At 38.6% G+C, this 27,923-nt stretch overlaps 1 protein-coding gene across 1 annotated transcript; it reads left to right on the plus strand.

Annotated features, from left to right (window-relative positions):
• Positions 1 to 203: 203 nt before the first annotated feature.
• Positions 204 to 27,878, plus strand: ADSS1 (adenylosuccinate synthase 1). Its single transcript, XM_034418592.3, has 13 exons — positions 204 to 696; positions 7,129 to 7,231; positions 9,664 to 9,726; positions 10,179 to 10,229; positions 10,909 to 10,975; positions 13,213 to 13,320; positions 13,657 to 13,738; positions 15,050 to 15,176; positions 16,586 to 16,740; positions 18,314 to 18,438; positions 19,540 to 19,637; positions 22,125 to 22,274; positions 23,639 to 27,878. Exons 1-13 carry the CDS (start codon positions 484 to 486, stop codon positions 23,689 to 23,691), a joined length of 1,395 nt encoding a protein of 464 aa, XP_034274483.2. The 5' UTR covers positions 204 to 483; the 3' UTR covers positions 23,692 to 27,878.
• The last annotated feature ends 45 nt before the right edge of the window (positions 27,879 to 27,923 follow it).

The following is a 27,923-nucleotide window of genomic DNA, read 5'->3' on the forward strand; positions in this document are numbered from 1 at the left end:
CCTTGGTAGCTTGAAGATGGGTGGACTTCAACTCCCAGAATCCCCCAGCCAGCGCTGCTGGCTGGGGGATTCTGGGAATTGAAGTCCACCCATCTTCAAGCTACCAAGGTTGAGAAACACTGGGCTACAGTAATTACTATGCAACTCGCGCGAGGGCGCGCGTGTGCATCCTTATACAGCCACAGGTTGAACAGGTTGCCCCCGCGAGGCCTGCAGCCGCCCCTCCCTTTCCCCGCGGATTCCCCCTTCCCATCCTTTCAGTTACGCGTCTATCCTTGCAAACCCAATTCCCATCCTCTCCATTCAAATCCACGACACCCACCGGCGAGGGCGAGAGCGACCCTCCCCGCCTACGTCAAAGCGCTGGCCGCGCTCTGGTTGGCTCCCGGTGTCCTTAAAAGGCGAGGAGCGAGCCGGGGGGGGGGGAGCGAGCGCGCGAGTGGCTGCTTGAAGCTGCCTCGTAGGAGCGACCTGCTTGCCGCGATGTCGGGCACCCGGGCGGCTGTGGCAGCTTCCAACGATCGCGCCTCTCGCCCTGCCGCCGGCGCTGCTCTCGGCGTCGGTTTGAAGCGGCTGCGAAGTGAGCCGGGCGGCAACCGTGTGATGGTAGTGCTAGGCTCTCAGTGGGGCGACGAAGGGAAAGGGAAAGTGGTGGATCTCCTGGCCACCGAAGCCGACCTCGTCTGTAGGTGCCAGGTGAGTAAGGGCTGCCCCGGGACAAGAAAGGGCAGCACCCCGACCGGTCTCCTTGTCTGCTACACAGGAGCCAATTTCCCCGCTGGTTTTTGCTGCTGTGGCTTTTAGGATGCACTTGTTCACCTGCGCAGGTGAAACGTTTGGTCCCTGGAATGTATGAACACTGGTGCGGATTAAGGTGCAATGGAAAAATAAAGAAACAAGGGCATACTGAAATATTGGTGATTACATGTTGCTTCTCTGTTCTGATTCTTGTTCCTTTTATTTCAAATTTTTATTTTAAATTGTATTTTAAAATCTCCTCCACGTTGTGAATGCATCCTTCCCCTGCTTTTGCTCTTCAGAATATTGGATCAGGTAGCTCCTTGTTTCCACTTACGTTATCCAGTTATGAGTTGTAATTGTACACGGGAGAGAAATGGATTACCTGGCTGGTGGGCCTAATGTGTGTTTTCTTAAACTTTCTGGTAAATTTTTCCCTGTCACTAGGTAGTATTTTCTGTTTTGTTCTATCCTGGCTCAAGTGCTAGTTTTGTTCAAAATTTACTTCATTATTATTTTTTTCCTCTTTTTTTCCCTGTCGTTTCTCTGCAACTAACATTTCTTTTGGCCTTTCTTGTAATCTTCATAGCAGCCTTGTGAAGTGGGCTAGTCTGAAAATGTACCATTAGTCTAAGGCTACCCCTGCACATAATGCACTCCCATAATTTGAGCTAAGTTCATTTATTCTTGTTTTTGAAATTTACTTCCTTTTTTGTCTTTTGCTTCTGATGCATGTCTTTCTTACCCATGTCTAGAATGAAGCTGCAGTAGAAAGGGAAGGAGGCTTTTTAAGACTGGCTACAGACTAAATGCCATCTGGGAAGTGGAGGGGAAAACAGTTCTGGGTTATAAATAGAAATAGCTGAGCCTTGGTGACAAATGACATAAGATCTAGAAGTACAGACAAGCATGATGAACCTACCAAAACTGTGTGCGTCTGGAGAGTAGCACATATGCCGGGGTGTCTGGTGACGGCTGTCTGCAAGAAAGGTTGAAGGTGAGCAGAGGAGCACAGCGGAGATTTATTAGGCGTTGCTTTGGACTCATAGGCTTCATGCTTCTATGCTGTGGTACAGTATTTGAAGCCAACTTTGATCACTTGATCAACATTGTGTGTGGGAAGTATGTCTCTCTGAGCCCTTGGATCTTAAGGATTATATCAGTGTAGCCCCGGAGGGATGCTGTTTCAGTTTGTTCTGCAGCTCCAGAAGAACAGATTTTTTTTTTTTCTCAGACTGGCTTCATACAATGTGCTAAACCAAACCAAATACATTCTACTGCAGCTTGGTGTAGTTTGTAAGCAGTAGCTTATGGCAAGACCTTGTATGAATGTATTCTTTTGTGGTTGAACAAAATGTGACTTAGCATAATGTGTGAATCCAGGCTTGCTATAGTCCGCCTCATACGTAGGATTATTGTGAAAATGAAGAGTATATATTGCCCTGAGCAGTTTGGAATAATTGTGAAAGAAAGATTAAAGGTAGAAAACTGAACTCACATATCTTCTTGCACAGTTTCTCATATGATCATTTTTCACCATCATTAAAGCAAAAGAGTGCAAAGTACCAAAGCTGACAGTGTATGTGTAGGTGTGTAATACACACATATGGCAGGACTTTGAATAATAAACATGACTACATTTCATCTAGTTCTGCATTCATTCTGCTTTAAATTAATTGCAGGTTCTAATAAATAAGTTAAATTTATTTTATTTTATTGTTTTAAGATCTAAAGCAATTGTTCTGGAATTATTCTAAGGAACTTTCACCAGCCAGCAACATATCCTACAGAATACCTAAAGCTGGAAAACAACTTTCCTACCTATTTTCTTTTATTCAAATTAGATACATGAAATATCTGCTTATATTCTAGAGATTGGTTCAGAATGTGAAGCTACCATGTGGCGGTGGAGTTGTAAAACAGCGTATGGAAAAAGTAGTTGAACATTTTCTTCTGTGCCTTGACTGCCATGAAAATTGCCAGCAATTCTGTAGTTGTAAAGAAAAGTTAGCATACACAGCATCTTCCAGGGCAACGTTATAAGATTGTAGTAAAAAAGAAGAGAGCACCTAGTAACATTGGGTGATCTCAAAAGCTAAGCATGGTCAGCCCTGGTTAGTACTTGGATCAAAGACAGACATGAAACACCAGGGCTGTAGGATAGACCAGGAAGTAGAAACTGTCCCAGCAGAAGGCAATGATAACCACATTCCTATTCCTGACAAGACAAAAAACCATGATCCATCTGTATAAATCACTAAGAGTCATGCACAATGCATTTCATGTACAATCTGTTTTTGATCTTGTGTTTTTTTAGATAGCTGTACTAAAACAGGGATGGGGAACTTTGAGTATCGGGAACCATACTTTTTTTTTTTTTTTTTTTTGATGGGAAGCTGAGAGCTGGCAATGTGGCAAAATAGGTGGGATTGAAGCTCTAATGAGCAAGTGTGGAATTTGGGGGGAGGAGAGGGTTGTTGGTTGTCTACCTTAACATTTTCAGCAAGAAGGAAGATTCCTGTTATAAAATTTATGTGATACAACATTGGGCTTTGGGATTCACTTTTAATTGCTTTAAGTCAGGGGTGCAAAAGTGATTCTTTTGAAAAATAGAAGTCTTTGCCAAGCAGGAAATCAGAAAGATAACTTCTGGCTAACATTCTGTTTAAAGATATGCTGTTTTAAATGCAGATTATTAACCTAGCAGGTTTGAAAAGTGGTATGCATGATAACTGTTTTTAAAAACCTACAATTCAAATGGAGAGAAATTGTTGGTACAAATGAAATTTAATAATTGTGATACAATTGTTTATGTAATGTAGTGTTACCTACTCCCTCAAATAATTTTAATATTTCAAATAGCTCCAGAAAGAAAAATCAACATGAGAGAACAGTGTTGAACAAAGTTAAAATTCCTAAATCTTGTAGGCTAACAGTAAAGATAACCCACTTAGTCCACAGCTATAATCCAGTATTTTGAGTTCCATATTTGCTTAGTGTAGAACTCATTGCGAAATGAGTGCATTTACTTGATAAATCTGATTGATCATAGTTGGGCTTTCTCTTTAGTAAGGAGACTAAAGTTTTAGGTTTTGTCTTTGGCTTTCTGAGGGTCATCTGTTTGACCAATGCGGGAATAGAATAGTGAGCTGATATGGCTCAGTTCCTATAACAGTACTATAATGACTTCTTATAAGCTTTTTAATGATTTTACAAAATCTGTAATCTTAAACTGACATGGCCTTATACAGAATGAATCAAAGTAGTAAAGAATTGGAAAAGGAACTGGGCATGGCAGTATGGGAGCAGGTATGAAGTGGTAATGATGACTGTGATTAAAAAAAACCATACATTTCAAACTCTTGTCTTTGGATGTAGGAACCTGAATTTTGTTAGTAAAACTAGAATGACTAAACACTTTGAATAACGTACTACCTTTTAAACATTCTAATGTATTATGACCTGCCTTTATTTCAAAGTCTCAGAGGTTTCTACTTGTGTTAGTCACATGTTGATTCTTTCTAGTCCTCAGCTGTAGTGAACGATTGGTGAATTTTACGTCTGAGTAGGAATTTATTTCACCACCCAGTCCAATAGATTCTTGACAGCTTACAAAATCTAATGCAGAGTTGAAACAATTAAAAACAGACAAAACAAGATAGCTTGGATTAAAAATAGCCACAATAAACTATGACACAGCAGTCTCCCTCACCCCCCAAATACATTAACCCCAGGCTTGGGAACAGAACCAGATTTTAAGTGTTTTTCAGGACCCCAGGAGAATGGGTGCCATCCATACTGCTGACAGAATGCTGTTCCAGAGAGCAGGCTGGAATCTGAAAAATAATGGAAATTCATATCCCAGTCCTTTATTTGAAAATTGTGCATTTCACACAATGCACAACATTCAAAGGTGGATTGGAATAATAAGGAACATCGTGAGATGCAGAGGCTTTGAACAAAGTCACAACTTCAGATTGGAAGTTGTATGTTGTGCCTAACCAATGACCAGCAAGGTAGCTAGGTATGTATAAACACTAATGCAGGTGGTATACAAATCGAATACATAAATGTTTTGTATAAACATGTACCACATGCTGCCATAATTGCACATATACCGTTTGCAATCCATAAAGTTTTGCCCAAATTTTATGGGGACTAGGATTAGAACAATAAATGTTAATAAGATGATTTATTTCACATGCTGCTTTTTAAAAGCCAAGTAAACTGATACAAAATAGAAACTTATAGAACTAGCATCTGTTAAGCACCTGCTTGCGCTAAGGGAAAAAAAATGGTGACATTGCTATTTTAAACTTGGTTTTCTCCTTGGGTAATTATAAAATTGCAGCAGGATCACCCGTATTCTATGAAAAGGTCAAGTTTAAAGTTACCGAACCTCTGTCAGAAAACAAGGTTGGTTTCCTAGGCTCTTGTTTGTGCTTCAAGCTCAGCTATGGGTTAAATAAATAAATACAATATAAGTCTGCTGTTTTGTGTAACAGGTGAAGCAGTCAACTAAGTACAAATGGCATTTGTTTAATCTTTTTCCTTGCTTTCTAAGATTTGCAGGTAAATTAATAGCAAAATGTAATTACTTTGGCTTAGTTCTCTAAGAAAGTAGAAGTCGACACAGTTGTGTTAATACTACTATAACATCAGAAAAGGAATTTTTTTTGCAGCAGTTTTGTTAATGTCTTTTAGCCCTTGTGCTACTGCTGTAACAGAAATTATGGGAAAGAAAACAAATAAGAGCTTTTAAGTAAATCCTGATAGTCTTTTGATCTGACATGCCGATATAGAAGACACAAAAGGCTCAATTTATGAAATCGATCTGTGTAACAGTGATCAAATCCCCTGGGCCATGTGCTGGTTGATTTAAAACTAGCCACAGCTAAGTTCAGGTCTAGGTGGTTTTGCAGCTTTTAACCATTTAGGTTTAACATTGACATTATTGTTCTGAGCTGACAGATCCTGCAGGCCAGGTCTTTGGAGCTTTTCATTTAGGTGCATCGCACGTTGCTCAAATAAACTGTTAAAAGAAATATTTAACAGGAATTTGCTTCTCTCTCAAAAGGTTAATGGTAACACTATAAGGCCATGGCCTGATTTGTAGTTTATCAGGATACAGTTATGCCCTGGCAATGCCCGTTTTTCCATGATACAGTACTGCTCTCATCTTGTCCCAGCCCATGGATGTAATAACCTTTAATTATCACAAGGTGTCCTGTTTTTAAATACTATTTTCTTCCTTAAGCCATCACTGTTGTACCACAGCTTCAGGATGGTAAATTCTGTAATGCTGTGTTGCAACAAATCTTGAAGCTGAAATAAGCTAACTTCTTGTGAATATGATCAAATACGTGTTTGGGGACATTACTGCTTTATTACCATATTAATTTGAATTTCATTTAAGATCAATAAATTCTAAAGTGTGATCATAGGTCAGCTTCCACTATAGTCATTCTCTTTGCAGCATTCAGAAAATAAAAGGTATTAAGCATTTTGTTGCTTGTGGTTTCCCCTTCAATTGCCAGTTTCAATCACTATAATAGAAAAATATAAAAGAGTGAGTTTGGTCTAATCTAGTGGTAAAGGCACCAGGCTAGAAACTGAGAGACCTTAAGCATGAAAGCTATCTGGGTGACTGGGCCACTTACTCTTTCTCAGCCCAACCCACCACACACAGTTTTTGTTGTAGGGAAAATAGGAGGAGAGGAGAGGATTAGATATGTTCACCACCTTGAGTTATTTATAAATATAGTAAAGGTGACATATAAATAAATAAAAATTAAAAATAAACAATGGCTACAAGTTACAAATCTGGTTGCCCAACAGCTAGTTGGTTTCAATTTATAGGAGAAGCGAGAAGCTAGTTGCATAGTCTCTTTTCTGTCTGAAACTATTTCCACCCTATTACCGTGTTTCCCCCCAAATAAGACCCTGTCTTATAATTTTTGAACCCCAAAATAAGTGCTTAGTCTTATTTTCAGGGAGGTTTGCTTATTTTGAGGCACATGGAGCAAGATGTGGCTCCTCTTGCCATTTTATGTGATTTCCAGCTCTGCATTTAAATATTTTTGGGGAGGGCTTATTTTCAGGGGGAGGCTTATCTTAGTGCATGCTCTCAAAAGCCCGATTGGGCTTATTATCAGGGGATGTCTTATTTTCGGGAAAACAGGGTACTATCCATATATCTTCATATTATTCAAGAAACCTGGGTGATGCTCAAATGACGAATGAAGGAAGAGTAGACGAGGAACCTAAAGACATAATATCTATCTCTGCTGTAGTACCACAACAATTTTTTTTCTGCTAGCAGTAGATATGTTCTTCACTAATAGTAATCAATGAAAAATTACTTAAATATCTTATTTTATTTTTTGGTAGGGTGGAAATAATGCAGGTCATACTGTCGTTGTTGATGGGAAGGAATATGATTTTCACCTCTTTCCTAGTGGTATAATTAATCCTAAGGCTGTTTCTTTTATTGGTAAGTATTCCATTCAGACTCATAAAATCCAAATATAAATTTATACTTTACTTCAGCAACATTTATGTGTTATCCTTTTCAGTAAGGAGGAATAAATCTGACTGAGTTTAAATTAAAGATAAAACAACCTCTGCATTTTCTTGTTTCATATTCAGATTTTGAGGAAACTCTGACCTTTTATCTGTGCCTTTTCAGTAAAAGAAATGGAGAAATAGTTAAGATTCAGCATAAGTGACTGAAATTTTTTAATGTTCAAAAGAACATAGAACAGCTGTTAAAAATCCCACTTTATGTCTAATTTTCATGCATTTTAGTTACATTTTGCCATTACAGGAGAAGTGATCTCTTCTAAGCCAGTTGCCCCAGATCTGGGCCCAAGTGATGGTACTATTAGGTGCCTCCAGCTGCTGCTGGTAAATGCTAGGTCAGTGTAGAATGAGATTGTGTCCATCTACAGTATTGTGGTGGATGAATATATTGATCTGGCATGTGTTGCTAAGACCAAATTAGGCAATGACAGGATATAGTACTATCAAAAATATTCTCAGCTAAGTTTCAGGTCCTGCAGTAACTGCAACACATTGGTCTGGCAGAAGGGATAGTACAGAAATTTTCTCAATACAGTACCAAAGAGAAAGAGAAGGTGGCTGGCTACAAATGCTTATATGTGGAATTGGGCCATGGAGATAAGCTAGCTAGGAGTCCAGCAGCAACCTGCATGAGTTTCTTGATGTCATCTCAAGGTCATCTACGGCTCCTAAAATTGGTCATCTAGGACATGGGTGTGAAACTTGAGGCGTCACATTGCTGACACGTGACATTTCACAATGTTTTTCCTATTTGTGGAGCTGAGATGGGCGTGGCCTGCACGTGATGCATCCGGCCCGCGGGCCGTCAGTTTGACACCCCTGATCTAGCAGGACTTCAATCTCTTTGTCCTGAGAGAAGAATCTATACAGTTTATAGGTTTATGGGCTCCCTGGCAACCATGGACCTGTTCCATGTAATCTTGGCTGCAGTATCCCTGAATGGATATCTATGGTCTTGTTTGGAGCAAATGAGACATAATCTGGAGATGAAGGACTGTGATGCACCTGCAGTTGCCACGTCTCATTTCTGGCTTATCTTATACTCAGATTTCCATGATGTAACTTAAGCAAGCATTGGGGAGGGCAAGCTATCCTCTTTGCAGATCTCAAGAAGCTGAAAGTTTAGTTTAGATTCTCTTAGGAATCTTTCTGTCATAGGAGAGAAGGAGTGATGGTACTGGTATCTGGGAAAGATGTTGGGAGACTGGGTCAAGAAATACTACTACTAAGAGGATGGTCAGGTAAGATACAGCATATAACCACAAGTGGTTTGAGACCTTGCAGTGTCTCACTTCAAGAGTTACAAGATTGATGTCAGGCTTGTGGGGAAAACAAGATAGAAATTGCAACAGGCTCAGCTAATTCTACTTTATTGTAAAGCTATCATGCAAGTCTGAAAATACATGTCTCACCACATCTCCTTTATAGCCCAAGAAACTAGGGAGGGTCCCTTCTGAGCCTTTTGCCCTGCCCACTCTCCAGTTGTGGGTTATGCTATCTCTTATCTGACCATTCCTTTGAAAACATCTCTTGATCTAGTCTCCCAAGGTCTTTCCCACATACCATCACAAAGGCAGAGATACTGGATTAAGCTAGCTTCAAGACATAGAAAACATCAGAAAGACTTCTAGAGGAATGGAGATTCAGATTAAATTGGAATAGACAATAAATGGCTGTTGAAGATGGACTTTTAGTTATGGGGCACAGAAAAGTTGGCTGGTAAGCCAAAAATAGCCTGCTTAGTGTTAATACTGCTGAAGGCTCATTAGCTCCAGAGTGGTTCAATGTCTACAAAGCAATCTGGGGAAGTGCACTAAAGACCAGAAAAAGATGAATGGAACTGGGGGACAGTCACTCAACCAATGCAAAGGGTATCCAATGAGGGTGGCAGAATGTGCCAAAAGGTAAATCAAAGCCTTCCAATTAGATAAAGGCCAGCTGCCAGATTGTCTGAGACAGGGGTCTCCAACCTTGGCAACTTTAAGACTTGTGGACTTCCACTTCCAGCTGGGAGTTGAAGTCCACAAGTCTTAAAGCTGCCAAGGTTGGGAGACCCCTGGTCTGAGAAACACCGAAAAAAACTTTGCCATCAATCTCTATAACCCTTCCTTAGAGGAGAAGGCAGAGAGAGACAGCAAAGTGAAACCTTATAATATGGATCTTAACTCAATAGTCCATTCTCCAATAACTCCATTTAAAACTTTAATTAGAAAAGCTGGAAAGGCCCAATCTGTTGCAAATTCTTCTGATATGAGAATAGTTGTATTTGCCTAATGCTTAGACTTTTAAGGATGATATTTGATGTCTTGCTTTTAAAGCAAAAGTTTTGTGTATACCTTTTAGGTAATGGTGTGGTTATACACTTACCTGGCTTATTTGAAGAAGCTGAAAAAAGCGAGAAGAAAGGTTTGTACCTAATATTTTTCTTTAAAAAGAAAGGAGCTTGTTATAAATAGTGGCACTCACCCTTATTTTAAAAGGATATTTTAACGTTTCGAAAACACAGAAAATGGACCTACTTCAGTTATTTTGGACAAGAGGTTAAGGCTGAAAAAAAAATCAAGAGATGACAAATACATTTCCTTGAAAGACACTTTTAGTGACTGTCAATGCATCCATGATGGTGAGCAGGCTTTGGCCTACGAGGGTGTGATATTGGCCTCTGCATACCACACTTTAAGTATTATTGCTTTAAGAGCAAGGTTTTTCATCTTGGGTAACTGGCATGAAGGGTTAGTTGGGGAATTCTGGGAGTTGAAGTTCATACATCTTCAAGTTGCCAGTTGAGAAAGACTGCTGTAGATTGTTCAGTCATCTATAGCCACATTCTTCTAACTGGTACACATTTCTTCTGATAGGATTAAAAGGCTGGGAGAAAAGACTTATAATATCAGACAGAGCACATCTTGGTAAGTAGTATTCAGAGAGAGAAAACAAATACAACTTTTTCATACTGTTGTTAATGTTATTTGTACTGGAAAGAATTCATATTTTTGTATAAATTTTATTAAAAGTTTTAACAAGAACATAAAAACTAACACAAATTAATACAGAATAAAGAAAACAAAGAGAAAGAAATAAGAAAGTGCAGAAAAAATATAAAAAGAAATTGAAAGAAGTTTATTAATCTTTTGCAGCTAATACAGGTATGATTGCAAAGTTATCTCATACGCTTATGATTACAAAAAAGCTTTTTCAATTACCCAATCTTTTTCTAATCATGAAAACTACAAGTCATAAATGCATTTTTTCTGTTTCTTGCAAAAAGTCTACAAGAGTTTTCCAGTTAGCCATAAATATAGATACTGTCTTTTCTCTAATTAAAAAGGGTAATTTAGCAAGCTTCATATTTTTGTCTATGAACAAATAATTCTTATTTTAATATATTTGATACAACAGATGGTAAATTAAAATTAAGGTTGTTTTGACATGGGCAATTTCTTTATTTTGAAGCACGATGCTGCTAATAATTACACCAGCTTGATTCCTTCATTGTTAGAACATTAAAAGCATAATTGTATGAAATATTTGAAAATCAAACCTTGTTTTATCTCCCTTAAATCTTCATGCTTTTCCTCTGCTATGCAGTGTTTGATTTTCACCAAGCAGTTGATGGTCTTCAAGAAGTACAGCGTCAAGTACAAGAAGGGAAAAAGTAATTATATATCTTGGTATACTTGAATTCTGCTACTAGATCTGGCATAAGTCTGGAAAGAAAATATAAAATGCAATGTAATGCAACGATTCTGTTACTTTTTTTGCTGTTCTTGCTTAAAATATAAACTTACACAGCATGCATGCACAAATGAGTTTCAAATGTGCAAGAGTCACAAATTGTATAAGAACACTCTGATCCCTATATGTGTCATGTAAATATGGCTGTGCTTGTATAAAAGGGATGCACCAATAAAAGCTGTACCTCTATACAGCTGGTATCTACTCTGAAGAAAATAAATATGCTTTACAAACAGCGCATGGTGAGGCAGATCAGGTGGTGAGGTTTTTATTATGTGGAGGATTTAAACGCCAGTCTGGGTCTGATGCCCATATTTATTTATATTGCTGCCTTCTTCCTATCTACACATGGGGCTCTGTTATAGAATCTGCACTTTAGAACATGGCAGCTCTTCATGACCCAGCACATAAATAGAAATCTTGATGTTATTTCTTTGTGAGAATGATGAAGCTATGGGAACACTGACTAATGTAAAATTTAGACAATGAATCATATATATTATCTTTCCTGAGGCAAATTTAGTGACATAGCACTACCGCCCATATTATGTGTGAGAATCTCTTCAGGTTTGTTCAGTTATACAACTGCCACTGCTAAATTAGTATTACAGTAAGGTTGTAAAAGCTGAACAATGAACAAAAAGGCATCTTTGTATTAGGGATTTGGATTCTAAAAGTATTTTGAACTGCCAGAATCAGCCTCAGGCGATATTAAGGTTAATTATGAGGTGACATGTGATACAAATGGATCATGGAGTAGAAAAATCTCTTTTATTATTAAAGCCAGGTTACGCTAGTGAGTATTTACTGATATAGTCACTAGGAATAAATCCTTACATTGTATCAGAACTGCACATGGTAGGGAGGAAATCAGTTCTGAGTAAAAGATAGTTCATACTCAAGTAATTATTGGTAAACTTTTCCAATGTTTTGGGAAAAACGATATAGTTATTGACATGCTTTTTTTCCTTCCAGTTGACCATAGTCATGTCTCTGTGCTGGAGGTTATATTTGATAGGTCACTGAGCTGGAAAATGATACCCAGTTAATCTATTTAGAACAACTCTGAAAAATCTGGCAGTGAAGTAGTGAAAGGAAGCATCCTCATAGCAACCTTGGCACACAGTACAGTATGGAAAAGTACTTGTACATGCATAGCTTTTTGGTCCAGTTCAGTTAATCAGTGTGTGGTAATATAGCTACTGCTGGATTCTCTAAAAGAAAGACATTGTGATCTTTGAGATGATCAGAACATAGATGACTGAAGTTTGGAGGATGTGCAGGCAAGAGGAATAATGCCTTGCAAAGACAATATATCGCTCAGTAACCTTAAAGAAACAGAGGTTGGGAGCATTATACTTTTCCAGTTCTATTTGTTTTTTACTTGGGTTGCCTTTTGCCTGAGAATCTTCAGAATATGAATGCCTGAGAATATAAGGGAGAGAAATATTTCCATTTGGATCATTTATTTAAAACATTTATATAACCTTTTCTTAAAGGCAAAACTCTGTGAGGCTCACCATATAAAAATTAAGCAATGTATAGAGCAATAAAACAAATTTAAAACATAAAGACCAGTAAAACCAAAATAGAAAAATGTGGTGCCAAAATCACACTTTTAATTTTAAAGGGATAGCTACATTCTTCCTCCTTGTTCCTGTTATCCCTTTATTTGTTGCTACTTTTCAATTGGTGAGTTGAATTTTGACTTAAGCTGGGGTTGGTCCTGATATGCTACCACTTTATTTCTTTTAAAGTGAAGTTGGTAGTTGATGAAACAGGAGATAATATTGTTATTCCAATTATACCAGCCTTCCCCAGTGTGTTGGATTTTGGCATCCAACTTGAGTTCCAAAATAATATTGTTCAGTGAGAGTCATCTGTGCAATCCATGCAACTTTCTTCTATCCAAGCATGAAAAAATAGAAAGCTTTTTTTCTAATTTTGTTTGATTTCTCAAAAGAAAATAAAACTGTATCTGTTCTGAATCTGAAAAGATCAAAGACCACATAGGCGAATATTTTTTTCTAATGAATGTCTGCATGCATGCACAGCCAAACTACTCAATTTCTATTACAAGACATTTGGAAATATCTGTACCACTAAATAACTGAATAGTTCAGCAGTTGATTCCACTCAATTGTCTTTTTTTGCTAGCATTGGCACGACAAAAAAAGGAATTGGACCAACTTATTCTTCCAAAGCTGCACGGACAGGACTTCGGATTTGCGATCTTCTTTCAGACTTCAGTGAATTTTCATTAAGGTATTCTAGTCGACTGCACAGCAAGGAACCTCTTGGATGAGAACTTTTTCTATACTATTAAGATACTGTACAGAAGGGAAAGTATGTATAAATGTGCTCTGTGGGGAACTGTGAAGATAGTTGTGCATATATTACTGAAACGAGCTGGATTTGGAAAAATATTCATTTCATTTATTTTAATAAGATAAATTCTGATTATCTTTGACACTTAAAAACCTGTTGTTTGAACATACAACCTGGTCTTCATGCATATTTCACCAGGTATTTTTTTGCCTGTGATTTATAGGGAAAAATATCTATGTACAGTGTATGCTGCTAATTGTTGATATTTTGCAGATTTAAAAATCTGGCTCACCAGTACAAGTCAATGTTTCCTTCTTTAGAAGTTGACATAGAAGGACAACTAAAAAAACTAAAGGTAAACCTCTAACATTCCCATCTTAAAACTTTGAATTTTAACAGAATAGATAAACCTAGATTGGATTATCTTTCCAGGAGAATGTCATGATTAATGATGATGATGAAAATTTCTGAGATGACTAGAACTAGTGTCTTTATGACTGGAAAAACTTCTTTACCTAAAGAAGAATTTATAACCTCTTGGACGCAGCTGAATATTTTTGTCCTATATGCAATTACAGGTAGTCCTCAACTTACGACCATAATTGACCCCAAAATTTATGTTGCTAAGCGAAACATTTAAGTGAAACATTTTACCCCATTTTACGACCTTTCTTGCCACAGTTGTTAAGTGAATCATTGAAGTTGTTAAGTTAGTAACATGGTTGTTAAATGAATCTTCTTTATCCATCAACTTTGCTTGTCAGAAGGTAGCAAAATGTGATCACATGATCCCAGGACACTGCAACTGTCATAAATGAGACAGTTGCCAAAAATCCGAATTTTGATCACGTGACTATGGAAATGTTGCAACGGTTGTAAGTGTGAAAAATGGTCATAAGTCACTTTTTTCAGTGATGATGTAACTTTGAACAGTCACTAAATGAACTGTTGTAAGTTCAGGACTATCTGTAGTTATAGGAGATAAGTATTTCAGTCTGAATGGTCAAACTTTTCCAATTATCTTGTTCAGATTCTTAAATGCCCAAAGTCATCCAAAAGAATTTGAAAAGAAGCCATATATTCTTCTGCAGATTAAACTGGCAAAACTTCAGAATTTGTCATGATAAATATAATCAACCTTATTCTTGTGTCTAGCAAGGATATGGTGGCTCAGTGGCTAAGATGCTGAGCTTGTTGATCGAAAGGTCGGCAGTGCAGTGTTTCGAATCCCTGGTGCCACGTACTGGGATGAGCTCCCGTTACTTGTCCCAGCTTCTGCCAACCTAGCAGTTTGAAAGCACGTAAAAAATGCAAATAGTAAAATAGGGACCACCTTTGGTGGGAAGGTAACAGCATTCTGTGCGCCTTTGGCATTTAGTCATGCTGGCCACATGACCAGGGAGATGTCTTCAGACAGCGCTGGCTCTTCAGCTTTGAAACGGAGATGAGCACCGTCCCCTAGAGTCGGGAACGACTAGCACATATGTGCGAGGGGAACCTTTACCTTTAGCCAGCCTATCACAGTTAGCAACCTGTGTATTTCTTCCTTAATTACCTAGAAAGTGTGGTTTTTCTGGTTTGGTTTCTGATATGCTTCTATTCTTAACTTTCAGTCAATATAGGAGAAATATAGTAATTTTATATATATATATATGGAATATTGCAGGGATATGCTGAAACAATAAGACCAATGGTTCAAGATGGAGTTTATTTTATGTATGAAGCACTACACGGCCCTCCGAAGAAAATTCTGGTGGAGGGGGCCAATGCAGCACTGCTTGACATTGATTTTGGTATGTCACTTGGTATAATATATGGTTGTCTAGCTCCATAGAAATCTGTGTAATAAATTATTTTGTCCATGCACATAGATAGATATGAGAAGGGTTAGATTATTATTTCATGAGTAAGATCCATATTGATGAGAAATAATAATGCATACAGATGAGAAATAAAACATGTCTGTGCTGAAGCCAGACAGGCCACTGAGAGAAATGGTGGTTAGTTTACCCTTTTCATACATTCTTAAATATTCATATTTTGTATGATCATGAGTCTTAATCATGGTGAGAGTAATTGAAATTGATGAGACCCTGGTGATTTCAATGGGCATATTATAACTATGACTTAATTTGGATCCAACCATATCAGAGTATCCCAAAGCGTATTTTATTTAGGGGTCAATGTGAGAGAATCTACTACCTCTTTTAGAATGCAAGTGAGTAAAGATTAGGAGCAGAATTCCAAGAATTTGTTTTGTGCTGTAGGAGATGTGCTTTCTTCTCAGTTGGCTTATTAAACCATTTGTTTAATTTGTTGCCTTCTGGAACCAAATGTACGGCATCTTTTTACAAGCATATAGTTATTCCTCATTTTACAACTGTAATTGGAACTAGCAACTCCATTGCTAAGCATGACCACACTGACTTACAATAGCAGTTGCAACAGTTTTGGTTGCCATTGTTAAGCAAATCCCGCACAGTTGTTAAGCACAATGTCACATGATCACCATTTGTGACATCCTGCTGTCTTCCCCATTGACTTTGCTTTTTCGAAGTCAGCAGTGATGCTGCAACCATCATAACTGCAAGCTGCTTGTCAAGTGCCCACATGGTCATCATGTGACTGTGGGGACACAATGATGCCCCAAGTATGAGCAACAGTTGTAAGTCTCCTCATTGAGCACTCTCATAATTCTGAACAGTTGCTAAATGGGTGGTTGCTAAGTAAGCACTACCTGCAGATGGATGTTAAATGTAACAATATTTACAGAGCCATGGTAGCGCAGTGGTTAGAATGCAGTACTGCAGGCTAATTATGCTAGCTGCCAGCAGTTCGGCAGTTCAATCCTGAGCGGCTCAAGGTTGACTCAGCCTTCCATCCTACTGAGGTTGGTAAAATGAGGACCCAGATTGTTGGGGGTAATATGCTGACTCTGTAAACCGCTTAGAGAGGGCTGTAAAGCACTGTGAAGCAGTATATAAGTCTAGGTGTTACTGCTAAATGCTGTTTAATAATATATATTTAATAATATAATGTGCTTGATAAACCTTCTGGCCTATGCAGGTTTCTCCAGCACATGTTCATGTGATTCCCTGATCTTTAAAGGTCTTTAAGAAAGTGATATGTTGAACAGCTGTTTTAAATAAAGTGCATTCTTTTTTTTTAAAGCAGGATGTACCTAATTTTTGCTTTTTGCTAGGCACATATCCTTTTGTGACATCATCAAACTGCACCGTGGGTGGTGTATGCACTGGGTTGGGCATTCCTCCTCAGTATATTGGAGAAGTTTATGGAGTAGTAAAAGCCTACACAACAAGAGTGGGAATTGGAGCCTTTCCAACTGAACAAATAAATGTAAGTTTGTTATTATAATTAAAATAGTACAAATAAATTAAAATAAGTATAGGATAATACTGAGTATTTTACAGCCCCCAGGTCACATCTGGCGCTTTGGTTGTCCCTATCCAGCCCACGTGAGGTCAATCAGAAATTAGAAATAAAATGTAAATAAGTGCACCGCAGTGAGCAGGAGAAGCTGAATCGGGTCTGGTTCTGCATAGTTGCCATGCACTTCTTCAGCTAGTCAACAGCCATGGGAGGGGGAGGAGAGAGAGCACTTTTCTGTATCTGTGCAGGTGCTCACCCCCTGCCTGGGGCAGCTTGAGAAGACAACAGCAACTATGGTTTAGGGAGGACACAGGCTCGTCCACCAACCACCACCTTTCTGAAAGCAAGGCTTTGCGGGCAAGCAAGTAGAACATAAGCAGGATCTAGCAAGAGAGCAGTGGTGGTGGCAGAAGAGTGGCAACTGGGCCAGGATGGGTTGAGGTGAGGCTCTACATTCCCACCTCCCTCAAAATGTTGGTTCCAGCAGCCAAAGTCACCAGGAAGGAGCTCAACTCTAGCCACAATGGGGCCGACAAGTTCTCCAACAAAGAGCAACAGGAAGCCTATTGGTTTGGCCCTCCACTACAGTCCCAGTTTCTCATATGGCCCCTTGGGAAAATTAATTGCCCACCCCAGGATAATATGTTGCAAAGATCCTGTGCTAATACATGCAAATATTATGCCAATCTCAAAATTTATTATAAAATAGAAAATGTGTGGATGGTATTAACTTGCTCTCGCAATTGTCTTAATTTTCTTTGAAGTGTGATTCCCCACCACCATCACAGCTCCATTCTATAGCATACTTTCAAATATCTTTTTACAAGGTATCCTGATCTGAATCTAATTTTAAAAATTATGTCATCTCGCAAATTGATTCTTTCAATTTGGAATTCTTAATTTGTTTAAATTATTTTTTTTTTACTGTAGCTTACAAATGCCACTGGAATAGTGGACAAAGTGGTATAATAAAGTAATCCAGAGTCACATTGGACACAGATTTAATCATTAAATAGACTATTGGGGGGAAATGAGCATCATAAAGAACTGTACCCCAAATTCTGCATTTATGATTGAATTAAAAATACACAATACTCTAAATCCAAAGTATAATTTGAATGACTAAATGAGGATTAGATTTTGCATTCTTTTCTGCTTTCTTATGTACCTTTCTTTCATGCATATATTAAATGCTTCGATATATACATTTACATATGCTATAATCTACAATTATTACCTACATCAATGGTAATTTGAAATAAGTTTCTAAGTCTGATTTTAGGGCTAAACACCAACCATAATTTACCAGCTTGCAACTTGAATCCAACCCTGATTAATGCTAAATGAAGAAAAAAACTGCCTTTTGGAGAGTTTGGAAAATTGTTTGACTTAGTGTGCCATGTTGAACATCTTTTGTCTTCTAAATGTTTTTTTTAAAAAAACATGCATTTTTGACATGACAATAGTTCATTTACTAGTGGCTTTTGACACTTGGCTGTGACTACTGTTCCCATCTCCTGGGTATCTTTGTCTCTGGTAGGAAATTGGAGACCTTTTACAGTCACGAGGTCACGAATGGGGTGTGACTACAGGCAGGAAAAGACGTTGCGGCTGGCTAGACCTTGTCATTTTGAGATACGCTCATATGATCAACGGCTTTACTGCGTAAGCATCACAGATTTTGATCTACACTTGGAACTCATAACTTTTAACCTGGTGGAGTACAAATATGTAGGTAACATTATAATTAGTCTAGCAAAATTATGTTTTATATTTTGATAAGAAACAGTAGCACTTTATCCCAAAGAAAATATCTCTTCAGTGGGTTTAAACCAGGGGTGAAATCCAGCAGGTTCTGACAGGTTCTGGAGAACCGGTAGCGGAAATTTTGAGTACTTCAGAGAACCAGAAAATACCACTTCTGGCTGGCCCCAGAGTGGGGCGGGAATGGAGATTTTGCAATATCCTTCCTCCAGGAGTGGGGTGGGAATGGAGATTTTGCAGTATCCTTCCCCTGCCACGCCCGCCAAGCCATGCCCACCAAGCCACACCCACAGAACTGGTAGTAAAAAAAATTTGGATTTCACCACTGGCTTAAACGTCTTAGGTCAATAGTACTGTACAGTAAATAGCAGTCATTTTAGGGGCTGTAAGCCAGAAAGAAGCAGGAAATAGAAAGTGGTATTTACATATACAAATACTTGCTATTTCTGCCTCATCATAAAGTTTTACATCACTGTTTGGTCTTGAAATCTGAAATATATCGGGAAGGGGATGCACAGTGTTTATTTTAAATTCTGACTGACGTGGAATGTCGATTAACACTAAAATTAATGGAAGTAAAGACAGGCCAAGTGATATCTGTGATTGGCCTGAAAATTGTTCTGAACGTAGGTTCTGAATTCTTGAAGCTTAAAAAAATAAGTTTGATATCTCTGGATTGCTAGTACTTGAAAAAAAATATAACTATCCACACTGTAGAGTTATATATTTTAAAATATGGAACATTTAATTCTTAAGTGCCATACCTAAATTCTCATCATTTGTTTGTAGCTAAAATTTACTGTGTGATACATACCTAAGTATTTAAAATGCTTCTTAATGTGTATATTAATTTAAACTTTATCTGGCTTGTAACTTTTTTTTTGGTGATTACTTCAGAATAGTTCATGCTGTTGGGATATCCCATAAACTTAAAAAAACAGGTAGAAGGGATTCAATGAGATGTTGAATGAGACTAATATCTATCTAATATTTTCTGGGCAGTTTGGCATTGACAAAACTCGATATTCTGGATGTCCTTGATGAAATCAAAATTGGTGTAGCTTACAGGCTAGATGGGAAAAGAATTCCATACTTTCCAGGTATGTTATTAACTGGAAATGTTACTTTGAACTAGGTTGAAAAGTTTAATTACGTCAGGCGTCCCGGAAACATCAGGTGACAAAACTGATGAAGATTTTGCTGCCCACTTTCATTTCTCTTCCAATTTTCTTGCATCCTTTGGGAAGGTTAAAGAAGATTTCTAAATAAGCACATGGCTACAGCCCTTCAAAAATTTTAATTTCCAAGAAAGCCTAAGAGCTCCTACAGAAACTGCAGCTGTGCTTCATAGCATGCCAGTTTTCCTTTAAAAAAAGAAAAGGAAAATCTGAAAGATATTTAAAAGGACATGTGCAACGGGAACCTGACAATTTTCAAGGGACAGGTTTGTACATGTGCATTTTGACACTTTTGTGCACCACATATACACATTCTGTAATGTTAATAATTAAGAACTGAGGGGATCTGGTCTTTTCCCCCTCTCTTAACTGTTAACTATTGCAAAACTTACATATGTGAGGGTTACTTCCCCGCTGGCTTGAAAGAGGCGGTGGTGAGGCCTCTCCTCAAGAAGCCGTCCCTGGATCCGGCAATATTGGCCAACTATCGTCCTGTCTCCAACCTTCGCTTTATGGCAAAGGTTGTTGAGAGTGTGGTCGCGCGACAGTTTCCACAATTCCTGGAGGAAACATCTTATCTAGATCCGTTCCAGTCGGATTTCAGGTCTGGGCACAGCACGGAAACGGCATTGGTCGCGTTGGTTGATGATCTCTGGAGGGCTCGGGACAGGGGTTGCTCCTCTGTTCTGGTCCTGTTAGACCTCTCAGCGGCTTTTGATACCATCGACCATGGTATCATGCTGCACCGGCTGGAAGAGTTGGGGGTGGGAGATACCGTATTGCAGTGGTTCTCCTCCTTTCTCTCCGACTGGTCGCAGTTTGTGTTGGCAGGGGGGCAGAGGTCGACCTCGAGGCCTCTCGTCTTGTGGAGTGCCGCAGGGATCGGTCCTCTCGCCCCTTCTGTTCAACATTTATGTGAAGCCGCTGGGCGAGATCATCCGTGGCTTCGGGGTGAGATACCATCAGTACGCTGATGACACCCAGCTGTACATCTCCACCCCAGGCCACCCCAACGATGCCCTTGAAGTGATGTCTCAGTAACTGGAGGCTGTGCGGATCTGGATGGGGAGGAACAGGCTCAAGCTCAACCCTTCCAAGACTGAGTGGCTGTGGCTCCCGGCATCCCGATATAGTCAGTTGACTCCATCACCGACTATTGGGGGCGAGTCTTTGGCCCCCACAGAAAGGGCTCGCAATCTGGGAGTCCTCCTGGATATGCAGCTGTCTTTGGAGGAACATCTGACGGCTGTAACCAGGGGGACCTTTTATCAGGTTCGCCTGATTCGCCAGTTGCGGCCCTTTCTTGAACGGGATTCCCTGTGCACAGTCACTCACGCCCTCGTCACCTCTCGCCTTGACTACTGCAATGCTCTCTACATGGGGCTCCCCTTGAGGGACACCCGGAGGCTCCAGCTGGTCCAGAACGCAGCAGCGCGGGTAGTGATGGGAGCAGCATGGCGCTCCCATGTAACACCGCTCCTGCGCGAGCTGCACTGGCTCCCGGTGGTCTTCCGGGTGCGCTTCAAGGTATTGGTTATCACCTTTAAAGCGCTCCATGGCATAGGGCCTAGCTATCTTCGAGACCGCCTGCTGCTACCGACGACCTCCCAGTGACCCGTGCGCTCCCACAGAGAGGACCTCCTCAGGGTGCCATCAGCCAAACAATGTAGGCTGGTGACCCCCAGGGGGAGAGCTTTCTCTGTGGGGGCACCTACCCTCTGGAATCAGCTACCCCCAGAGATAAGGAGAATCCAAGACCTCAGTGCCTTCCGCCATGCCCTTAAAACTCACTTTTTCCAGCAAGCCGGGCTGGCTTAGGAAGAAATTTTTTTAAATTTTTAAATGTTTAATTGGTTTGTGGTTTTTTTAAATTTGGGGCCAAATTTATATAGATTTTAATTGTTTTTAATATTTGTGTTTCATGTTTTTAATTCTGGCTGTGCACCGCCCTGAGTCCTCAGGGAGAAGGGCGGTATATAAATTGAAAATAAATAAATAAAATAAAAATATAACCAGTGACATTGCCACTTCTGTGAACCAGCCTTCAAACACACTTCATATAAGTAAAATGAGTGCCAATAATTTTCTCCATTATTTCCCTAAAGAGACTTCTAGAGAAATAGATAATTGTACAGTTATTTGGCCTTTCTGAAGTCAAGAAAATGACACCTAAATGCTGTGAATAAAGTAGGACGATTGTTCAGTAAAGATCTTACCTGGTTGTTCTATATAATCTGATTTATTCTAAAAGCAAGGATAACCATTTTTTGAGAAAAAGAGCTTTTGAGACCAATGGTCACCAAAAGAGCGAAAGCTTCCAAGATTAGGTTAAAGTTTTTTTAAGTGTAAATGCTAAATAACGATTACATTATTCTTATGACCTAAATAGTTGCCTTTTCACTTTTAAAGCTAATCAGGAAATATTACAAAAAGTGGAAGTGGAATATGAAACAATGCCAGGTTGGAAAACTGACACAACTAGTGCCAGAAAATGGGAGGACCTTCCACCTAAGGCACAAAATTACATTAGATTTGTGGAAAACCATGTTGGTGTGTCAGGTATGTATTTTCATCATTACTGCTCTAACAGGGTTTGCTATGTTTATTAAGTTGTACACAGAAAGGATTGCGCCAATTAGACAAAGCAACAGCTTTCTAGGGATTGAGATAGATTAGGGGTACTAGGTAATTCCTATTGCTAAAAGAAAAATTAACTAGAATCATTGTCATGCCTTTGTCAAACTAGCATATGGTAGATTTCTTGCTCTGCAGATATTCCAAAGGTGTTTAGTAGCTGCATATGATCCAGGGGTGAAATGCTCCCGGTTCGGACTGGATCGCCCAATCTGGTAGCGATGGAGGCAGGTGGTTCAGAGAACTGGGAGCAAAAATCCCTGCCCCACCCCCATTGCCCAGCTGAGCCGCGCAATCATCAGAGGCTTTTTTTAATTTTTAAAAGCATTTTTCTACAACCTCTTCGGCCAAAGAGGTTATAGAAAAAATATTTTTAAAAGGAAAAAAAGCCTCTACCGACCAGGCAAGTCAGCTGGGATCGTCAGAGGCTTTAGAACCGGTAGTAACAAATTTTACATTTCACCACTGATATGATCCCTAACTGATCAACTTTAACTTAATCCATCTCGGTATTGATGGCATTTGTTAGAGGAGACTTGCTGATTAAATAATACCACTGCTAATACTTCAGTGCCTAAGAATTATATGATATGATTCACCATAGTATTTGAACCACAGCAGTGAAACAAAATTGATATATTTTTAAAAAATAGTATATAAACAATACTAATGGGTTTTTGTTTTTTTTGCTGTTTCCAGCCAGATAAAAACTTTTATTACATGGCTGCCTTTTGAACTTGGATTTTTTAATTTACCCTCTAGGATTATAGCCTACATGGGTAATCCTCAATTTAGAACCATAATTGAGCCCAGAATCATGGTCGTAAATTATGGTGGTCATTAAGCAGCTCACAAATAATGATGCTCAATTTTACGACCATTTTGTGGTGGTCGTTCAATGAATGCCATGGTTGTTAAGTAAGCACCATGGTCATTAAGAGAAACCTATCTTCCTCAGTGGGCGGGGTTTTTTTTGCCAGAAACTGGAAATAAAAGCCGGAAACTAGCAAAAAAACCCTCACACCAAAAATAATGACCATGAGATGCTGCAAATGGCCATAAATGCGAACCAGTTGCCAAGTGCCCAAAAATGCAGCCATGTGATCATGGGGGTTTATGTGTGTGGCCATTGGAACTTTAAAAATGTGTTGAAAGTACCTCTGGGGAGATCCATCGAACTTTGAATGGTCACTAAGTGACCAGGATTACTTGTAATATATTTCATTATGTTATTTATTCGCTATTTATTTATTATGTTATTTCTAATTATTTCTTTTTTTCCTCTTCAGTTAAATGGGTTGGAGTCGGAAAATCAAGAGAATCAATGATCCAGCTCTTTTAAGGGCCCATAGAAGAGCTGCACTGGGAAAGGGTTCACCTAATCTTTTCTGATCCCAGACTAAGATGAAGATGCTTTTAAAATCAAAATAACCTTCCTAGACTATGATTAGAAAAGAGCATTTTCTCTTATTTTAAAGTATTAAAATGGCTTAGAAACTACATAAAAATAATTGAAGTGAATTGGTTGAGAAGAATCTTAAGATGTATATACTACTAAAACTCTCCTGTTTGTCTGTTTGTAATCTTCAATTGGGTGAAATAGTGCCTTGTAGGGCAACCATTTTTTAATCAATGTACTTTAAATGGACTAACTTAAAGAATGCATCCAAAATCCAGAACCCATTACTCCCATGGAATTGAAATTTGGCAAAACTGTGGCCATTTCAGTGCCACCACACTGCCATGGTCAGTCGAAGCTACATAATCATCATTTCCAATGCCCCCTGCCAACTTCCCACAAGGAAAGTCATTAGCAGGTAATTGGAAGTCACTCACACTTCAACTGCATTTTTACCTGCACGTGATCATTCTGTTTCTCTAGTGGTACAGAAATATCTCTGGAACAATAACCAGAGTGGGTCACAGGCTGTGTACTAACTTTTTAAAAGTGTCAAACTCATATGGAATTATTTTTTGAAACTGCTATCAAAAACAATCTTTCTACCATAGTATTCCCATTGGTATGTCAGGAAATGGTGAGATATGCATATATGTTATTGAAAACAAAATGCCTAATGGTGCACTGAAAAGATAGTAGAACTAAGCAACTCCTTTTAAGTCTGGGAGCCAAAGCAGAATTATCTTTGAGTCTGCATTTCTTATAAATAAACATTCTTCAGATATCAAAACACAAAGGCAAGGAAAAGAGGTTATGTCATAGAAGAAGGAGGCAAGGCCTGAAGTCATTTGTTGGCAGTGGTCAGACTGGAGTGGATACAGCTGTTAGAACCTAAGATATAGAACTTCCCTTCATTCAATATTTTCTGGTAGTGCTCCAAATGAAGCCCTCAGAAGTTCTGTACTTTTAGCTCATTATGTTAGGCAAGAAAACAAAGAAAAGGCAAGTAAACAAACTTATAGCAATGAAAATGTATTTTAAAAGACCATAGCAAAATATTATCTTGCTGTATATCACTGTGAAAATACCACCTGTAACTTCACTTTTTTTTATTATGTTCTCAGATCATATTTTTCACTGTTGCTTATTACTGCTCACTTGGCTTTCAGCAGAATATAATATTTTTCCATCACTCTTCAGAGAAGAAGCAATTCAGAACGTTAGTTTATCAAATTCTGGGTAATAAACTGTTCTGGAACAACCCTTAAAAATGCAGTTGACTATTGACAACAAAATAAGTAACATATACAAAGGAAGAGTTCTGGTTGTGGATCCGGCAGTATGTCTACATTTATACAATTTCAAAGTAGCATTCCTGAGAAATTGGGGCTCACTTTCAATCTTTTATGATGTACCCCTTCATTTAAATGGGAAACATGCAGCAGAGTGCCAAATGCTGCTCTTTTAAGATCACTATTTTCAATAAAAAAAAGCAGTTGGGAAATGAAAAAGGGAAAACATTTTCAGAAAAGAATATAGCATATGTTGTTTTTTGTTGCATTTGCTGTTTGCTGATTTTTATAGGCCACCCAGACTCATGCTGTCTGAATTGGGTGGCAATATTAATGCTATAAATAAATTTATGACACACTTAGCATACTTGACTGAAATTTGAAAAATTGTCTGTTTGTGTACTGCCACATCATAAATGTCTATTTTGCTAGTTAGGAGTAGGACCACAATCATCATAGTACTTAATAGCAGTTCCTATATGGATGCTGGTACCCTGGGCACTGATTGCATATGCTAAGTGCTTACCAGTCCCATAGTTAAGATTTTACATAAGTGAGTATAAGTATTAAAAAGTCTAAAGAGTTTGAGTGAGAACACGTTCCACATGGCCAAGTGTTCTACTCTGTTTTTCATTGTAGCTCTCGCATGTTAGATAATGTACAGTAAAATTAAACTCTTTTGGAATACTTTCCTGGGAATGTGGTCTTTTCTTAGAAATATAAAAGATGATGGAAATTCTTTTTCAGTAGCAGTTTTGTATACAGGCAATCATTGACTTATAAGCACAACTGGGACGATAATCCTAGTTCGCACAGTCCTGAGCGAAACGGTCATTAAGAGAGATGCTCACATGACTACTTTGCTCAGCGACTGCAATCCTACCTCTCCTAATTATGATTACTAAGCAACTTTGCAGACCATTAAGCAGAGCAGCAGAGATGGGGCCCACTCCACCACGCCCAGGAGACCCAGGCCCTCCCTGCCCCACCATGCCTGGGTCCACTTTTTTTTTGCTTTTTTCTCTAGCTTCAGGCCTACCAAATCGATGCAAGGAGGGGCATTTCTCCTGAGACTGCCCTGCATCATTCTGCATAGACCCCATTCTCATAATCTTTGGATGGCTCCATCTGCAAATCATGCACTTTGGGGAAGGAGACTTCCAAACAATCACTAGAATGATCGTGTTTGCTAGCCTTTCTAAGCATTTCAACCGTCCTATGGCTAGACAGCTAGCAAATGCCATGGTTCTGGAACTTACAAATCTCTCTAGTCTTCAGAATGGAGGCAAATCCTGGAAATGGGGTTAGAAAACTAGCAAACGCCATAGTTCTGAAGGCTAAACAATTTTCTAGCCTTCAGAACCAATAGTGTTCGCTAGTTTTTGAATCAGCATCCACTGAAAGGCAAAAGTTAAGTCTGTCAGGTTTTCAGGCCGTCAAGATGCATTTATCCTAGTGCTGACAAAGTCATGATGTCATATTTCAAATGATACACATTATATAACTTACAGCATTTTCATAGTGATATGGCATGTATCATCATGACTTGTATTTGATGTATATGCTTGGTCAATACCTCTGCCTTCCCTTTATTAGTACGGTCGGGTATTTTCTAGAGAAAGAAATCCATCCTTAAGGCCCAAGAAAAATAAAGCTCTTTAGGGTGCCACAGAATTCTTGGTATTTGTTTCAATATAATGCTCTAAAATTTCCTATGTGTTGTTTAATAAGAATCCTATGTGCTTTGCCTTGTCTTTGTAAAAATACATTCTCTTGTCTAGGCAATGTTAACAAGAGGTCAATGTTTTCTAAATGACTTTTTAAAAATGATTTGGTGCTGCCCTAGAAGGAGCACCATTAATCAACTTGCATTTCAGATAGATTTTTAATCCTGTCAGAAATTATTCAAGACTTTCCCTCAACCTACAATATCTCTGCACATCCTATCTGACCAAAGTTTACCAAAGTGGCCTTTACCCTACATTACATATCCATAATACGTTATCAGTTATTTGCTCACTACATTTAATGATTTGTTTTCTGTATCTCTTTAAAAAGTCTAACTTTGTAACTGAAATGTCTTTACTATAACTTTTTGTTCAGCATGACATTTTTCCACTGCCCAGCTGTGCATTTTCTCTCAAGTGAGTATCTGTTGCATGGAAAGCTAGCTATAAGAACATACAGTCCTGCACATAGGCAGCTTAATTTCTTTAGCAGCCACAAACCATTGGTAAATACTTCCACACAGTTTCCATCTATATGAATGGGTGCTATGCAAGAACACTTTGGTAGCTCCCATTCATGTCAGTGGATCTTCCTTCGGCCTCTTAGTTTGCACTTGTTTAAATCAATATTCATAGAGAATCTATTAACTTTGGCATATTTTAACAGACATCTTTGTTCCCATAAAATAGCATCAAATGAAATTAAATATTTAGTAGTCAGGATTTGTTATACTATAGTTCATCCTTCATGAAAAAATATATATTGTATTTTGACTGTTTCCTAGGATACTGAAGCTTCATGTGAAATTTAGTACAACTTTAGTATGCTGTTTAAATGCAATTGTTATCTAAAATACTTTATGACTCAATGTGGGGAACAGCATGATAAGACACTGAAAATGTCTTAACTGTACATCAGGCAAGAATAGGTCAGGTTTTGAGCCTAATATTTTTATGATGTGTTGTGCCACACAATTCCTGATATAGCAAGTATAAACCAGATGATTAAAATGCACTAAAACTGTTCTCTTGATTATTTTGTATCTTGTAAATGGAGCTGTATTGATCTTATAGCTCTTTATTTACTCAATAAAGCCTTATAAGAAAGTAATTTTGTCTCTTTGTTCTGAATCTTATGAATCACTTCTGGTTTTAA

Source organism: Pantherophis guttatus, chromosome 1, assembly GCF_059756535.1.
Source record: "Pantherophis guttatus breed Tessera chromosome 1, ASM5975653v1, whole genome shotgun sequence".
NCBI classification, from domain to species: domain Eukaryota; kingdom Metazoa; phylum Chordata; class Lepidosauria; order Squamata; family Colubridae; genus Pantherophis; species Pantherophis guttatus.